Source organism: Colius striatus, chromosome 5 (genome assembly GCF_028858725.1).
Source record: "Colius striatus isolate bColStr4 chromosome 5, bColStr4.1.hap1, whole genome shotgun sequence".
In the NCBI taxonomy this organism is placed as follows: domain Eukaryota; kingdom Metazoa; phylum Chordata; class Aves; order Coliiformes; family Coliidae; genus Colius; species Colius striatus.
The window spans coordinates 53,379,194-53,394,995 of record NC_084763.1 but is presented as its reverse complement, the minus strand read 5'-3'; the positions used below and the strand labels follow the sequence as shown (position 1 = coordinate 53,394,995).

General features: G+C 37.1%; 1 protein-coding gene across 1 annotated transcript in view; it reads left to right on the top strand.

Moving 5' to 3' along the window:
* The window catches only part of PLXDC2 (plexin domain containing 2), a 250,410-nt gene that overhangs the window by 117,388 nt on the left and 117,220 nt on the right, over positions 1–15,802 (top strand). Inside the window, exon 2 of the mRNA XM_061997126.1 lies at positions 1,733–1,944. Coding sequence (XP_061853110.1) covers positions 1,733–1,944 — 212 coding nt within the window. The remainder of the gene's footprint in view (positions 1–1,732; positions 1,945–15,802) is intronic.

Sequence of the window (15,802 nt, the reverse complement as noted above, 5' to 3'; positions counted from 1 at the left end):
AGAGTGCCTGCAAGCTGAAGCAGGGATGGCAGCTTAGAATAGATTTCGATAAGGACTGTGGAGGAATAAGTCAGTTCATCTACTGAGCTGTCCCTCTGCATCTGACAGCTATTTGCTTGATAAAACAGGGAATGCAGTGGCAATTTGTTGAAAACAAGTGTTCTAAGGCTTTTAAGAAATGCAAGGAAACAGGTTTCAAACAGCCATCAATTAAAAGAAAAGAAGTTTGGTTACTTGGGTCTGAGAAAAGCTATGGCCTGAGATTGTTTATTTGGCATCTCTTAAATCTCATTTCTCTAGGTGACAAAGTACCTTTGGATCACATTAATTTCAGTGCAGTTGAGAGTGATCAAATACTCAGGAAATATGTTTAGTAGATGTTGGGTAATTCAATAGAAAAATGGAACCACACAAATCCTAAAGCATATTAGAGACTCTGTACTGTAACTGTCTGGGGTTTGTCACGAGCAGTGTCTGGTAGTTTCTCCTCTATCCATGGTTCCTCTACCTGTTCATGCTCTGATACAGGAAAATCTTGCATTTTATTTACATTTTTGATGGGTAATTTTCTATTTTTCCATCTTTCCTGTACCCAGACAACATAGGCAGTGCTTAGTAAGGGTCTTGGAATTGGTACCTTCCTTTTTTCAGAATCTTCTGCCAAGCAGAGGCAATGGGAATATTTCTACAAATAATTTATTTCCCATTCTATCTTTTCAGAATTTTTCTTTAACTTAAATGAACTTGAGAGTTCATTTAAAACTCTCAAGATACAGCTTTTTAAACAGGATTCCCTTCTTCCGAGCATATGAAAGGCACAGAGCACCCCTCTACTCTTCTCCTTTTAGACCCAAAGACAACATAAAAAGCATGTGTATACTTAGTGCCAAGTATACAAAATTACACTCTCTTGATGGTGCCAAGTGAAACAACAAAAAAAAAAAAGCCTTTTTTTTAATTTTGAATTGGGCAAACTGGAAACTACTGAAGAATTTGTGGTTTTGTCTTGGTGATAGTTTTACTATCATGAAAAGGTTATGAATAAGCATGAATGAAGTCCAAAAGGAACACGTAACGCACCACCCAACTGCTTGCCCTTTACAGGGGATATAGTGGATGTCTGCAGACTTCACACATCATTCACATTTATCACTTATATGATGGTGCAGCTTTATTTTTTGCACTGGAATAGGTGTTTATGAGAAATTCATGCCTCTCATAATGTTTATTTGCCTTTTACTGTAGCCTCCAAGCTGTTTCTACATAAAATCAGCAGCAAAAGCTAATTGATCCCTACCAGTGTTTCTCTGCCTCTTCTACCTTTGTTTTTTTAGCTGGTTAACTGATTCCTTTTTTTTTTCTTAGATTTATTTTAGTTTGAAAAGTGACAGCTGTGAGTAGGAAACTATTGAAGTTACAAAAGTTACAGGGCAAACTTTTCCCAGGCATAAAATAAGCAGGAAAAGAAAACACTTAGAATGTTTAGAGGAGTCTACAAAACTCAGTCTAAATTCTTGACATTTGGAGAAGTATAATATGTTACCTGTTGTTTTAAAATCCTGTGTTGTTGTTGTTGAAACTCTATCAGATATGTAAATGACTATTCTGTGGAGTTGTTCAAAACATTTATAAACAATTACCATTCTTAGGTTTTCAATTATGATTAGTAAACCAAAGTTCCACTCACTTAATCTCTTGATTTTTTTGTTGATTTTCTTTTTTGGTCAAACAGGTGTGTTTTATGAAGTTGTTCAGAGCTTCCCTGGAATGGAGGAAAATGTGCTAGTGGATTCACATGTAAGCAGCCACAGGTGGAGAAGGCACTCAGAATCTCTCAAGTCAGTCGACACTAACAGAGCTAGCATGGGACAGGATTCCTCTGAGCCAGGGGGTTTCACGGACTTACTGCTTGAAGAGGGACATGACAACGCCACCCAGATTGAGGTAGAAATTAATTGCATCTATTTTTTTTTTTTTAATTCAATTTGTTATCTTTGATTGGGGGTAAGTAAAAAAATGAACACATTTTCTTCTGTGTACTCAAACGTTCACAAGGGAAAAGAACCTCATGGTCTTTATATTTGTGGTCCTGTCAGCGTATGGAAACCTGATTTGTCTTCTGTCCTGAGGCTAGATCCTGTCCTTTCTGACTTTTCTCCCTTAAGGATGTCTACTGAAAACAGTTATTGGAAGTCCCATATTATAGCAGTTCTCGCTGGAGAACTGGAAAAGGAAATAGTATTAAAATCAAATTCTTGCTTAGAAGTTTGGGTAAATACCTCAATTTGTGAGACTTTACCTGGTCTTTCCACTATGGAGAGTAATATCCAGACATGAAGGCTCTTGAGAAATTAAAAACTGGAAAAAAAATCCATTGACATATTTTTGCCCATACTATTTGATTGTTGATATTTCAAGAGGAATAAGGTGGCTCAAATCTATCTACATGAAGTCTTGGGACGGTTTCCACTTATTTTATGGTTTCATTCAACCTTCAATTGCTTGTTAAAAAACTTTAGCTGACAGGTTGCCTTCATACTGACATAATATTAATCCAACTCAGCACCGGTACCATCTTTAAAGTTGCTCATGGTTTTGAGTAGTGTAGGGAGAGCAGAAGTTGACTCAGATGTTATGTTGTGATAGATTGGTGCAAAATGTTTCCACCTCTGATGATTTGTGGAAATTCTGCTATTTTATCTTAGTGATTCTACATAAAGACACTGGTTGAATTGATTTTGTCTCTATAACCAGATAGCAAATGTTCATAATGTAATTATTGTATTTTTACTTATTTTTCTTTTTTAAGTCTGAGATTTGGGGTTTTAATAGTAATAAAATCCTGCTTTTCAATAAAATGCAGCTTGGAATAAGTTACACTTCACATTTTCTATCTTTGTATTCTGCTTCCAAAGCAACAATGTTAATTACTTTTTGGTTCTTAGGAACTCACAAACAAAACAGCTTTCTGATTTTTGGTTGTTATCTTAGTGACAAGAGCAAAGTAAAATTAAACCTATCTATAAAGAAAATGGCATCTCTACAGAGCGAGTCAAAAACTAATAATGCTTTCTGAGACATGTGGTTGGTGTTTCTTGTTTTTTAAGCTTCTCAGTTTGCACCACACTACTTATGTTTCTTTTTGCATAAATATGGAAGTCCCTAGTGAATTGTATTTTTTCTTTGTATATTGACTTTATTGTTTGATTTTTGCACCCTGTAATCCCCATCTGGCTGTACTTGTAGAAATCCACTCGATCATGACATAGAGTGATCCCTCTAATTATTTTAGCGGGTGAAGTGGAAGATGTCTCAAATATAGGAAGGTTCATGTAGCTGATCTTTCCATATCTTACAAGTAGATAGATCCCCATGCAGTTTCTCCATTCAAGTTCCAAGCTCTCTGGAGCAAAATATGTCAGAGTTTCCCCTCTAACATTCATATATGGCAACATTCAGGAAAAATATGAATGGTTGCAAAATGGACAGCGTGGTATTTTTCTGTAAACATCTTTGCTACAGATTAATGGCCTTACAGTATCTTAACCTCATAAGTATACCATCCTTACTGAGCTTATTAAATGAAAGGTTTGTGTTCTGTCATGGGCATCTCTTTTTCTAAGGTCATCTCAGAACAAAAAGATAACCGAGTTGTGGTTTTAAGCTCTATCAGATTGTGTTGTAAAACCCTGCTACAACACACAAGCATTTTACAAAGAAACCTTGATGCACAGCCTTACAGAGGACATAAAGCATACAACAGATACTCACGGTGGAAGAATCCATATGTTGCAAAGTCTTCTGAACTTTGGGAGCTTACTGATAGTACTGGACAGCATATTGATTTTTTTATAAACCCTTCTTTTGTGTGAGTTACAGTTGCTGAAGAAAATCTGGAGAACAAGCACTGCTTGCCACTGGTATTTAATGACACTGCAGAATTACAACATTTCCCCACCACAGATACTGTTTCTCTCTAAAGTATCTTGTAGACTTGCCATGCAAGCGTGGAAGACTTCTTTTACTGCCTTGGGGCAGTTGGAGAAATAAATTGTCATCAGTCTGAACCAACTGAAAAAGTCAGCCCCCAAATACCAGTACTGTGGTGGCACAGTGCAACTGAAGTGGCTTCAATGGCAAATGAAAGCATCTCCCTTTGAAGATAGGAGCATCCATGGCAAAAGCATATTTCTTCCCAAGGGTCATAAAGCTAAATATCATGGCCTTCTACGTGGAATAACTTTGGGACTGTCAGAAGGCATCTAACATGGATGTTGAGTCCCCAGTATCCACCACTAAGTTATCCACAAATTCACTCCTGGTTTGCTGTAGTTCTTGCTAACATAAGCATGGCCACCTCTGAAAGTGGCTTAATAATGTATTAACATATAATTGTGCATTACACAAATGTCACACAGTCATTTTTTCCATGTGCATTGTTTTTCAAGTGATATCCTGTGATTATGGTTATGTGGAGCTCCATAAAGAGGTGATTCTTCTGTATAGTTTTTGTCTCTCTATCCTGGATCTTCTTAAAGCACCTCCAGTTGCAGGCTTCCTGGAAGATTTCTAGACAACTTGCTTGGTCCCTTGTTTCACCATTCTCTGTCCCTGATCTTTGAGAATCCTTAACCTCTAATGAAAAGTAGAACACTGCAAAGTAAAATACAGAGAAATTGAAATGGAGCAGTCTCTAATGTATAACTTGCATTAGCAGACAATGACAAACTGCCAAATAACTTTGGAACATGTGAATTACTTTCAAATTTGTTGCCATTGTACAGAGATACCACATCAAAACAATAGTCTTGCAGAAACTTCAAATATCAAATAGAAATACAGCAATCAAATGATGGATTAACTCATAGTGAGGCTTGAGCTGAGTACAGCCATATTAATAATAAGGTTTTATTGCTTTGCACCATGAAAAAGTGAGAAAAGTGTAATTTTTCATATAAAGTCCTAAAACAGAATGAATGATTGCACCTGTATGACACCAGAAGATCCAGTTCTAAGCAAGAAACAGCATACTGAGCATACGAAGTCAAGTCAAACTCAACTGTATCTTACTTTTTCCATATCTCCCAACATACTACATGTGAGGATAGAAAATTTTGGCTATTTGGAACTAAAGTGGTTAATTTATTTCTGACTATTTCACTAATGTCTCCTGTTATGCATGACTTTCAACTAAAATAAAGCTGTGGCTAACTGAAGAGCATTTTCTGTCTTTTCCTCTCCCATCTTTAGTTTCTCTAGATGTGATTTGAAATGTAAATTTTAGCAGTCTCTGTAGTTTAGACCTGAAAAGTGTCTCCCCTGTATCAAAACACTGGCGAACTTCTTACTGGCAGCAATCTTTTTCTGAATTTTGCATTTTCTCCCAGAGCTTCTGCCCAGAAGAAGACTTCTCCCTTATCAGTCCCAGTCACTCATGGAAGTGAAGATGTCTGTTTCTGACTGTCAAAAACAGAAGGGATTGAGTTTTACAGCCCTTGGGATTTGAGAGCAATTACTCTCAGCTACTGACAGCAGTGTCAGCTTGCCAACTGCTGTGTTCTTACTGCAAGTCTGAGCAAGGAAAAAAAATAGATAAGATTAAATTTCACTCAGCTGGACAAATGATAAGGCAGTCCTGTGATTACTGCTCTAATGCACTGTATTAAAAGCAGAAAAACTTGTCCATGCATAATTGAAACCTTGAAACTAAACAGTGTCAGTTGCATAGTGAGCTGTCAGTTTGGCCAAGTCTGCCTCTGGTTTGGTCTGTTCATGCACACCCCACCTCAGTGCCCCCAATGCTTTAAAGTAAGTTTCATCTGAAGGAGTTAGAAATCAAAATTAGTGCTACTAACACAGTGTTCTGAAAACACAGTCCCTCCAAGTTACCTAGAAGAATGTCTTGCATTTAAGAAAAAGTCCTTATAGTTTAATGACTGCTTCTGTTCTCTTTCCTCTTCCCAAGCTGAGACACACATTTTACTCTTAAGGTCTGTTTTCTGACTTGCCATCTCTTAGAGCCTTTAAATACCTGTGTAGAGCTGCCTGCTTGTTTAGCTTTTGAGTTTATAGTTCAAATATTTTGCTTAAATAGCATTAGTGTCTTCCTCTCCCTTTTGGTGATCCTCAACAATTCAAGAATTAATTCAATGAGTAACACTTTTTCATATACTCATTCAGAGTAATAAAATTGGGATGCTGTTGATCTCTGCAACAGGACAGAAACACATGGTCACATTTTAATATGGATTACAGAATAGTGAAGTTATGCATCCTTAGCACAAAGGTTTAACCTGAGTTTTGGCTTTTCATTTTTGTCTCAATGAAAACATTGGACATAAAGTAAGGAGGAAGGAAACTTTGCAGAACAAGTCACTGGAGTTGGTTGATTCTTTAGAGAGCGTAAGAGCTGTACTTCAGTTCTGAAACCTGCATTTGTGAAAAGCTGTGTGGAAAAAAAACCACCAGAGAAAAACCCAACTAAAAACCCAAAGTGACACTTTGATACCTGTTTTCTAACATTGCTTCATTTTTAGAAAGATTCTAGACTGTGTTATTGATCTCAAATAATACTGAGCCCTCGATAAATACGCAAAACAGCAAATTTTGGTTTAAGACTATTTGAAGTTCTGAGTGAAGAAATCTGCTAACTGATTTAATTACATGGCTGCAGCTTAACCAATTTACTTGCAAAATCTTTATTATAACAAAGGTTGCATTCATTCTTAATTGAAATTTTGGGGAATTATAGTTGTTTCTTGTTCACAGTTAATTACTGTCATGTGGTGGTGTTTTGTTTGGAGGGTTTTTTTAGTGTATGTAAAGGATTTATTCAAGAGAAGGAGGGAAAGTTTGACTTCTCCTGTAAGCTTGCAAATATTTTTCTCGGTCTCTAACCTTTGGTCTTCTAACATAGTTGAAGCTTACTGGCATCTCCGGGACTAAAACTACTGTGACTGAAAAATACGTGTTTACACTTGACTGCGGTATTACATCAGGTTCTCTGCTGTTTCAGACAGTATATTATATTGGTTTGGACCATTTCATGTTCAGTTGTATTTAGAACAAGGTTGTCTTGCTGATTTTAAACCACTGTGACTTAAATCCAGAAGTCTCTGGATGTGTGCTGTTCTGATGTTTCCATATATCTTTTTGTATTGAATTTATTTGCTTAATTAAATTAAGGTCATCTTGAATCTTTCACTGAGTCTTGCTATAGTGTTCAACTGGACTGGATTCACTGCTAAGAAGTCTTGTAGCAATGAGACTGTCAACAATTTCTTTATTCTCAGTCTAAACTCAAGGGGCAACAGCTCCGTTAATAACCCAGATGTAGCTGAAAAAGAAAAAGGCAAAGACTGGAGGCTAGATTCTTTCTCTAGTTCCTTTAAACTTGGGGAGTAGAGATGAAGAGGAAAGAAATTTAAGTTTCCCCACCCCTAAGTAAGGAGATTCAGTTCTCCTCTGTAATCCTGAGTTCATTTCCTCATGCTTATGTATGTTGGCACACAAGGCATTTGGTTTAACATGCTGATAATGAATTTTTATAGCAAGGAAGGAGACAGTGGATTCAGAATTTAATGAAATCTGCCTTTGAATTTTCTTGATAATATTTTACATTTCTGTATCTATCTTCATGTCAAAGTTCCTAAATCACCTCACAGTTGTTCCTGAATCTCTGAACTCATGACTGAAGAGAACTATGTAACAACAGACCTTATACTTTCTTCCTGAAGTAATTATTATATGTATCTCAAGCCTTGCTTGCAGAAGTTCACCAAAAGTAGATTTAGATAACGCAAACTGAGTAATGGTGTGACAGCGAGGGCTGGGAAGGTCTCTCCTTTCCCATCACTTCCATTCTGACCCTTTTCACCATGTTCACCTGTGCATCCTCATGAAGGAGGCTAGTATTGATCCAGTCATGCAGAAAGCAGAGGATGATATTCATTTCCACCTGTGTGAAACAAACAGCCCCAGTTAATTTAACAGCACACAGAAAATTGTGCGTGAGGAATGAGGGTGAATACATTGCTGAGTTATTAGTGCAGAGGTATTTGGGTAGGTGAGTAAAATGTTGTTACACTAAGCCTTGTAATTCCAGTTTGGATAACACCAGTCCTTAGGGATAGATTTTCAGAGCTGTAGGAATCCTGCTGACATTGATGGATTACTCCCTGCCACTCTGAAAATCTTTCATGTTTTTGTAATATGGGAGAGTCAATTATCTGTTATCCCAAAACAGTAACAAGTTGGCATGCAAGCAGATGGGTACATCTTTTCAGATTTGGTCAGACACTTTCTTTTACTGTGTGTAAATTTAGTAATTATAACTTGAGAGCTTTCAGCATTTATCAGGAAGTCAATGGACTGTCTTCACTGTGATTGCATGAGTTATCAAGACTTTTCAAAGACAATAATAAATGGGGCAAAAGCTCAAAACTCATATAGAGGGAGATCAAAGTTTAAAAAGTTCCATTTGTATAATGTGCATTTGTCCTTCCAAAAATGCCAGCTATTTGCAGCCAACTGCTGAAGAAAATGCTGATGAAACAGTTTTAATGGCCCCAGTATTTCATACACAGGACAGAAATGAATAACAACAGATTTTTCTTTCTTCTGTAACATTGGTATGCATTTGTGTACAGCATGTCTAGCTTTTCACAGACCATCATAATAAAACAGCATATTTATTTATGAAAAACAAAACTGGCAATGGAGATTTTGGAGAGTGAAAAAAATTGCAGTGTGAATAACAAGGAGGGGGGAAAAAAAGGACACAGTAAACTTTCACACATCCAGCAGCCTTTTTAGCTGCACAACATTTAACAGAAGTAGAAAGATGTGACAGGGTTATTGGAGGTTTGCTTCATGCATTTATATTAAGCTGCACGACTCTTCATGAGTTCTTATTAAAATTTTTAAATAAATGAAAGCATCACTCTAAGAGAGTACTCTTTCTGTAGCCTTAGCAACAAGAACAGGAAGGGAGAGAAATGGCATGTGGAAATCCTATCTGTTTGATATTGTACAGGTGAAGCAGTAAAACGTCATGAGGGATAAAATGCCACGATCTCTCGGTGGTATTTCACTTTTGCTGCAGTACAGAGAGCAAAACAAGTATCTTTCTCAGCCTCAGACAAAGTATGGACCTTTCTTCAACTGATGTATGAGAAGAAAATGCCTTCTGGTGCATAGTCCAGATCTGAAGTGCTACTGTTGAGTTAAGCCATATGCAGAGGTGGGCCAACAATGTTGCTTCCACACACCAGCACTCTGGCAGGTGCCCATTTGGGGAGTTTAACTGACCAGCTGGCACAGTGGTTTATTGCAAGTTTCCTGAGGGTGTTTGGAACATCTTCCTTCCGTAATTACAAGTAAATGCACCAAATGTCCTTATTTGTCCAGAAAACAAACCCTCAATTTTTACAAATATGCTACTGTTGGCTATGTAGTTGAATGAAACACCAACTTATTTCTGACAATTTCCATTGTGTTGAAAGGGTAATTCATGTGCTATACAACTGGGAAACAGTTCATATAAGCAAGAAAAGTGTTTAAGTTTTGAAATATTTTTCAATAAAAATAGAAAAAGAAAATTTGATGCTGTCATTTAGTCATGAACAATGTATAAAATGTTAAATTTCTTCTACTAGTATTATCTTCATGACATGCTAGGTGTATTACTCTTTCACCTTGGAAATCAAAGTAATTTCTTGAATACACTGCAGAGGTTTTGTTTCTTATGTAAACATTCAATTAAGGATAGTACACATCTGTATGCTGCTCTAATAATGTGTATGATTTTGCATAAAACACTAGGCTATTGTGATTGCTGTGAAAGGCCTGGAGTCTGTGCGAGTGGTTTTCTTTTTTAGTTGTAGTTAACATTGAAATTGAAGGTGAAATTCAGTTCCTCAGTTTGGACAGCTCAGTGTAGGTGCTTGTGGGGTAGATGAGGCATGAGTAAGTTCTTCCATGATAGTTAAAGTATACTGTCATAGATGGTGAAAATTTAGGGTGAAATTCAGTTGCCTGGCTATAGATGCCTGGTAACCTTTTAGGCACTGTGGTTATACTGAATGCTCTGGTCATCCTTCTGTAGGATAAGAATCTACTGTAGGTCCTGGATCCTATGGCTCTGGGTTCCTCCTGTGCTTAGATGACTGTATCTCATCCATGGTCAGTGCAGGCAGTACAGTGAAGGTGGATATTCATTTTGGTCTAAAGTGGACTCAAAAGCTTGCTGAGCTGGCAAACCTTCATTGACAGCGTTTACTAGATCTATGGTTCTTATAACAAGCCCTAAGAAACCTAGCTTTTATGCAGACAGCTCCAGTGAAGTGTCTAACCTGCAAGCCAAATCCCATTCTGCACAGTCACCTCTTTCTTTATCTGAATCTGAAGTGAAAAGGCCAGGAACTATTTGGTTGGTTTGTTTTCTTTCAGCAGCAACAAATTATAGCAAGAAACATAAAAATGGTGCGTTTCTGGTCAGGGACAAAGGTTGAGATTTGCACACCCTCCTCCAAAAGACTGATTTGGAACACAAGGAAAATCTCATGTCTTTGTCTTTCACTGTTTTCTGGCACTTAGGAGGGGATTTACAAATTTGCCATCACTTTTACTTGCTTGAAATTGTGGGAAGGCACCCTTCAAGTTAAAAGTAATTCTGTAATGCCTTATGTTTTGTATTTTAGTGTCCTGTGTTTAGCTGAAAGCCAAAAATTGAAATATAAGTTCATGAAACTTTGAAACTTTGAATCACTCTACTCTTAAAGAACAATATAGACTTGGAAATTGTATAGGAGAAAGAAATAACATCTATAAAAAAAGAATGATTCTATGATTTTGAGAACATTTGAGACTATTGTATCAACTGGATACCAGGTTACCTTGAAGGCAGAAGCGCTTCTCAGAAACAGCAGGGGAAGGATATTATTTAGCATCTCAGTCTTGTCTGAGTACTTGCAAAATGCTCAGAGTATTGCTCCTGAAAAGAGCAAGAGTGAAAATCCCCCAGAAAGCTTGTTTGAAGTCTGCTGTTATGCAAAGGGAGTGACTTGGAAGTGCCTGTCTCGTCAATATGTAGCTCATCAAGCATCTTGATTAAATATGATGTCTTCCAGTTATGACACTTCCATTAGAGAGCTCTCAAGGGATTTTTTTTGGAGCGTGACTGCAAGATCAAATAAAGAAGCATTTTTTCAACAAGTCCTTTAGAAATGTGGCTGATCAGGACAATTTGTTGTAACTATATAACTGTATATAGTGTTCTTTTCAATATTCTTTTATAGGATATTCCTAATGAACTCCTGTTACAGATGTAGACAGAAAAATACATCTGAACAGAGCAAAATGCATAATTTTTCCAGAGCAAGGAGTAAGATTTCCAAAGAGCTATAGAAATCAGGGCTACAGCTTAACCACTTGAATCATCACTTTCTTTCTAAGACACAAATGGTAATTTTGAAGTTTTGCAATTGATTCTGGAGTTCACCCAGTCCTATGTTTTAGTAACTAAAGATTTAAGTTTGTATTTGAGAGAGAAACTAGAAGGTGCTCTGGTTAAATAGACTACAAGTATTGGTTGCAGTCTGTTTAAACTGAGTGTTCTCAGTGTTGCAGTTTGGTTTTTTCTGCCTAGACTCTGTGATGAGCCTGCTGCTCTCTGACTGTACACTGAACAGCATGTCTTTGGAAAAGACTGGTGCTAAATTAAATGAACATAGGTCACATTTAAAAGCTTCAAATTGGGTCTTATCCCTAAGGGTAAAAAGCTACCATATTAAAAGACTCATGTTCCTGCCTGTATCAACTTAATATTAGTTTTACATGTTCTTACAAGTGATTGCCCTATGATATCAGCTGTAAGCGACAGATTTAACTACTCAGGAATTGCAGTACACAGTGTGGAGGCAGTTTCTTGCACCATCCTACATAAAGAGCTGATCAAGAAACTACACTGCTAATATTGATTTAATGCTCCAGATCTGTAACATTTTTCATCCCAATTTAGAATGTCCCTCTTTTCCCCTAATGTGAGGGCTCTGCACTGATGGGTCTTGTTTGCTCTGTTTTCTTCTTGTCTCTTCCAATAGAGAAGAAACAAAAAATTGCAATGTTCTTATCCATCCCAGTTTCTGAATATGTACTAGGGGAAGAAATAGACTACAGAGAGTTTGAAGTTGCTCTAATACTTGGATTAAAACAAACAAACTAAAAAAACCCCAACAAATCCAGCCAAACAACAAAAAAAAATGAATAATATTAAACTGGACTTGCTATGTATCTTAGAGGAAGAAAAAGATTGTATAAGTCTAGCTGTAAGCATGTCAAGGTGTGCACTTAGAAATATGTACTCTACACAAGAAGTGCATCTTTAAAAGACTAAAATGCCACATCTTTAAAAGCTAACTTGAAAAAAAATGTAGTTATTTGTGATATCTGTAGTCATGAGCCCCTGAGAAGGAGTTTGTAATAGACATGGAGTTATAATCGCTGCTGCTCTGTAGTCTAGGCATGGCATTTAGTTTTCTATGTTTATAAAGTCATTTTTGCAGTTTCAATTTCATGAACAAATTAGTCACTTATACCTATCAAAAAAAAAAAAAAACCATTAACTGTATCATGTTTCATAATTATGTCCAAATCTCTGCTAGATGTTTTCATGGTCATTTTACTGCAAAGTTCCAATTATTTTCTTGTAGTGGAGAGGATACTACAGAGTAGTTAATAAAGGCTTACTTTGAGAATGTCATATCTCAAACTCCAGCACCAGCAAATCAGGAACAAAGCTGCATAATAAACATTTTTCTCCCTGTAATTGGTTTTTGAGTGACTTGGTGGTTTGGCTTTTTTCTTCTCAAGTAAGGCATTGCAGAGACTTTTGCCCTTTTAAAGCTCGTCTCTTATGACAAGACAGTCCAAGCGGCTTTGTAAGACCACCATAATGACCCCTAAATAGGCTGACAGTTTTATAGCAGTTCCCAAGAGTGAAGCTTCCTTTCAAAAGCAGCTGAATATCATGAAAAAGGTAGTGTCTCCACGTTGACTTTTTACAAAGCTGGAAAGACTAAACGGCTTTTTGGATTAATAACAGATTTACGGCTTCGTTCTCTGCCAGATTGTCTGTCAGTGTGTGTGAGTCCCCATTATAGGTGCTGTCAGGCACTCAAAAAAGTGCAGTTTAAAAACCTGGGAATTTAAGATATTGTAGAACTGTGTAAAGCCTTATGTGTACATAGGTGCAGGAACTGTTAGCTAAATGCTTTTGTTTCATCCTAGCTGCAGACATGGTTTAGTGTTCACCATTAAAACCTCTAGTTGTAAATCTCAGGTTCTGGCCAAGATGACTTCCATACTGACCCTAGGTCTCCTGTGAAAATCTGAGTTACATACACAAAACAGGCTTCCAGGACCCTGCAGAGAACTTGTGTAGTTTCTTGGAGGATACAGTGTGATATGAAGTTCATAATCTCAATGTATACAGACAGAAGATTTCCCTTTTTGTTAGACTAAGTTCCCCTTATTCATTAGACATTATATTAGCTGTCCAAAATGGATTTTACTAAGGCTTGTGTAACCAGAACTGATATTTGCAGGCTGTCTTCAGATTTTTGATGCCTATTAATGTGGAATATGGATGCCATGGCCATATATATTTCCTAAGTTCTTCCCACATGAGGTATTTAAAAACAAACAAAAAAAACCCCAAAAGAATAGAATGTAGCTTTGATACTATGAAAGCAGTGATACAGTTTTGTTAATTCTGTGTTTCTTCAGTAGAGATTCATGCAGAACAAATGCTGTCGTGAAGAAATTGAACAGCAGAGTTTGTCCTTGATACAAAGTGCTTATGAAATGAAATCACTACTTGTGAGTAGCAGAGAAGCACTCATAACAATCAAGGTTGTTAGGTAACAGCCACTATATCCATCTCCTGCAAGGCTTTCATGTGTTCACATGTAGCTTATCTACTGAAATTAGAGTTCTCATTTTGAGAGGCTAGTTCAAATTAAGCATTCACTGGGGTTCTTCAGTTATCAGATCTTATAAAACCATAAAATTGCATCATAATATTGGTATATTGTGATTATAATTACTGTACCCTATGTTAAAATGCAGTTACATAGCAACAGCATGCAAAGTGTTTCTCCATGTTCTATGGCCTTACTCTTCCCACTAGAACACCATCTCAGGTTAGATGATATTTTCTCATACTCTCTCATCTTCTCTCCTAATAGCTGCTAGACTGGGGATGTTCTCCATGTATCCTTGCTACCTGTCTCTGTCTCTTCCAGTACCTGCCTAAAGGAATGGTCAATAAATGAACAAATTCAATTGCAACACAATGTATATGTGCTTCCTCTTTCCTGGTAACAGAGCGTGACCATGCATCTGTCTCACCCCTTCTCAGTGCCCGAATACATGCTGGCTGGAAGGGGTTTTCCATTAGCTGTAATGCAGAGCTAGCTTAAGTCTTACGTAAGTTGTTGTTTCTGTTCCCCTTTCCCATGTCTTTTTTCAGCTGATGGGTACCAATAACATTCCAAAATCTAAGAGCAATTTTCTAACCATTTGGAAGTGAACTTTAGCTGAATTTACTGACAGGTTAGGTAGAGATACTGTAAGAGAGTAACAAGCATGACACACGACTGGGTAAGAGTGCAAAAGCAGATGAAGCTGGTTTTATTCTGTGTGTGCAGGGCCATCTTGTTGCTGATTTTTTTAATAGAAAGAGTGTTCATTTTTCTTATGCAAAATGAATTACCACCACTATTTTCTTCATTAGGGAAATACTTTTAATTACTACCTCACTTTCTCCTTCTAAGTTTCCCAAGAAGCATTTTATTATTAATCTTCCTTCTCTCTGAAAGTAGTCCTTTTTCAAGTATGTATTTGCCTGTTTTCTCCTTCTAGTGTTTCTATTTTATTCTACAAATTCAGCTTTTAGAAAGCAGAATTGTCTATTTAATTTCATAAGCTATTCATCTATCATCCATATTATGTTCAGAGTAAAAGAATTAGTATTTGGTAATGAATTTGCTCAGCACTGATTTTTGGGATAAATATCAACAACACTTTCAGATAATTTTAAAATAAACTTGATCTGTGATTTTAACAATATTTAGGTGAACTGTTGATGCATTTTGTTAAAAATCAGATATGGGATCTACCTTTTACAGCAGTAAAAATTAGTTATCTGTGAAGTCTAGCTCTGTATCCTCGATGGCTTGAGTTTGTTTGTTGTGGTATTGCCTCAATGGAAGTCAGAAAATGCAGTTTCAGTAAACAGAATATTTAAAGGGACAATATCAAATTAGATCATAGAATCACAGAATGGTAGGGGTTGGAAGGGACCTTTAGAGATCATCTAGTCTAACCTCCCTGCAGAAACAGCTCCACCTAGATCAGGTCACATAGGAACATGTCCAGGCGGGTCTTGAAGACCTCCAAGGAAGGAGACTCCACAACCCCTCTGGGCAGCCTGTTCCACTGCTCCCTCACCCTCACATTACCCCTTGTCCTGTTGCTAGCTACTATAGAAAAAAGGGATGTCCCAACCTCCTGACACCCACCCTTTAGATATTTGTAAATGTTAATAAGATCTCCCCTTAGTCTCATCTTCTCCAGACTAAACTAGATGCGGTCTAACTGTCTTGAGTTGCAACTGGCCATAACTCATGACAATCACAGATATGTGAAGATAAGGAGCCTTGGATGATTGAGTAATTGATAGATATTTTCCTCAGTCATGTTACAAACAGTGTCTCAGGACTGGGAAAATGCAACCAGAACT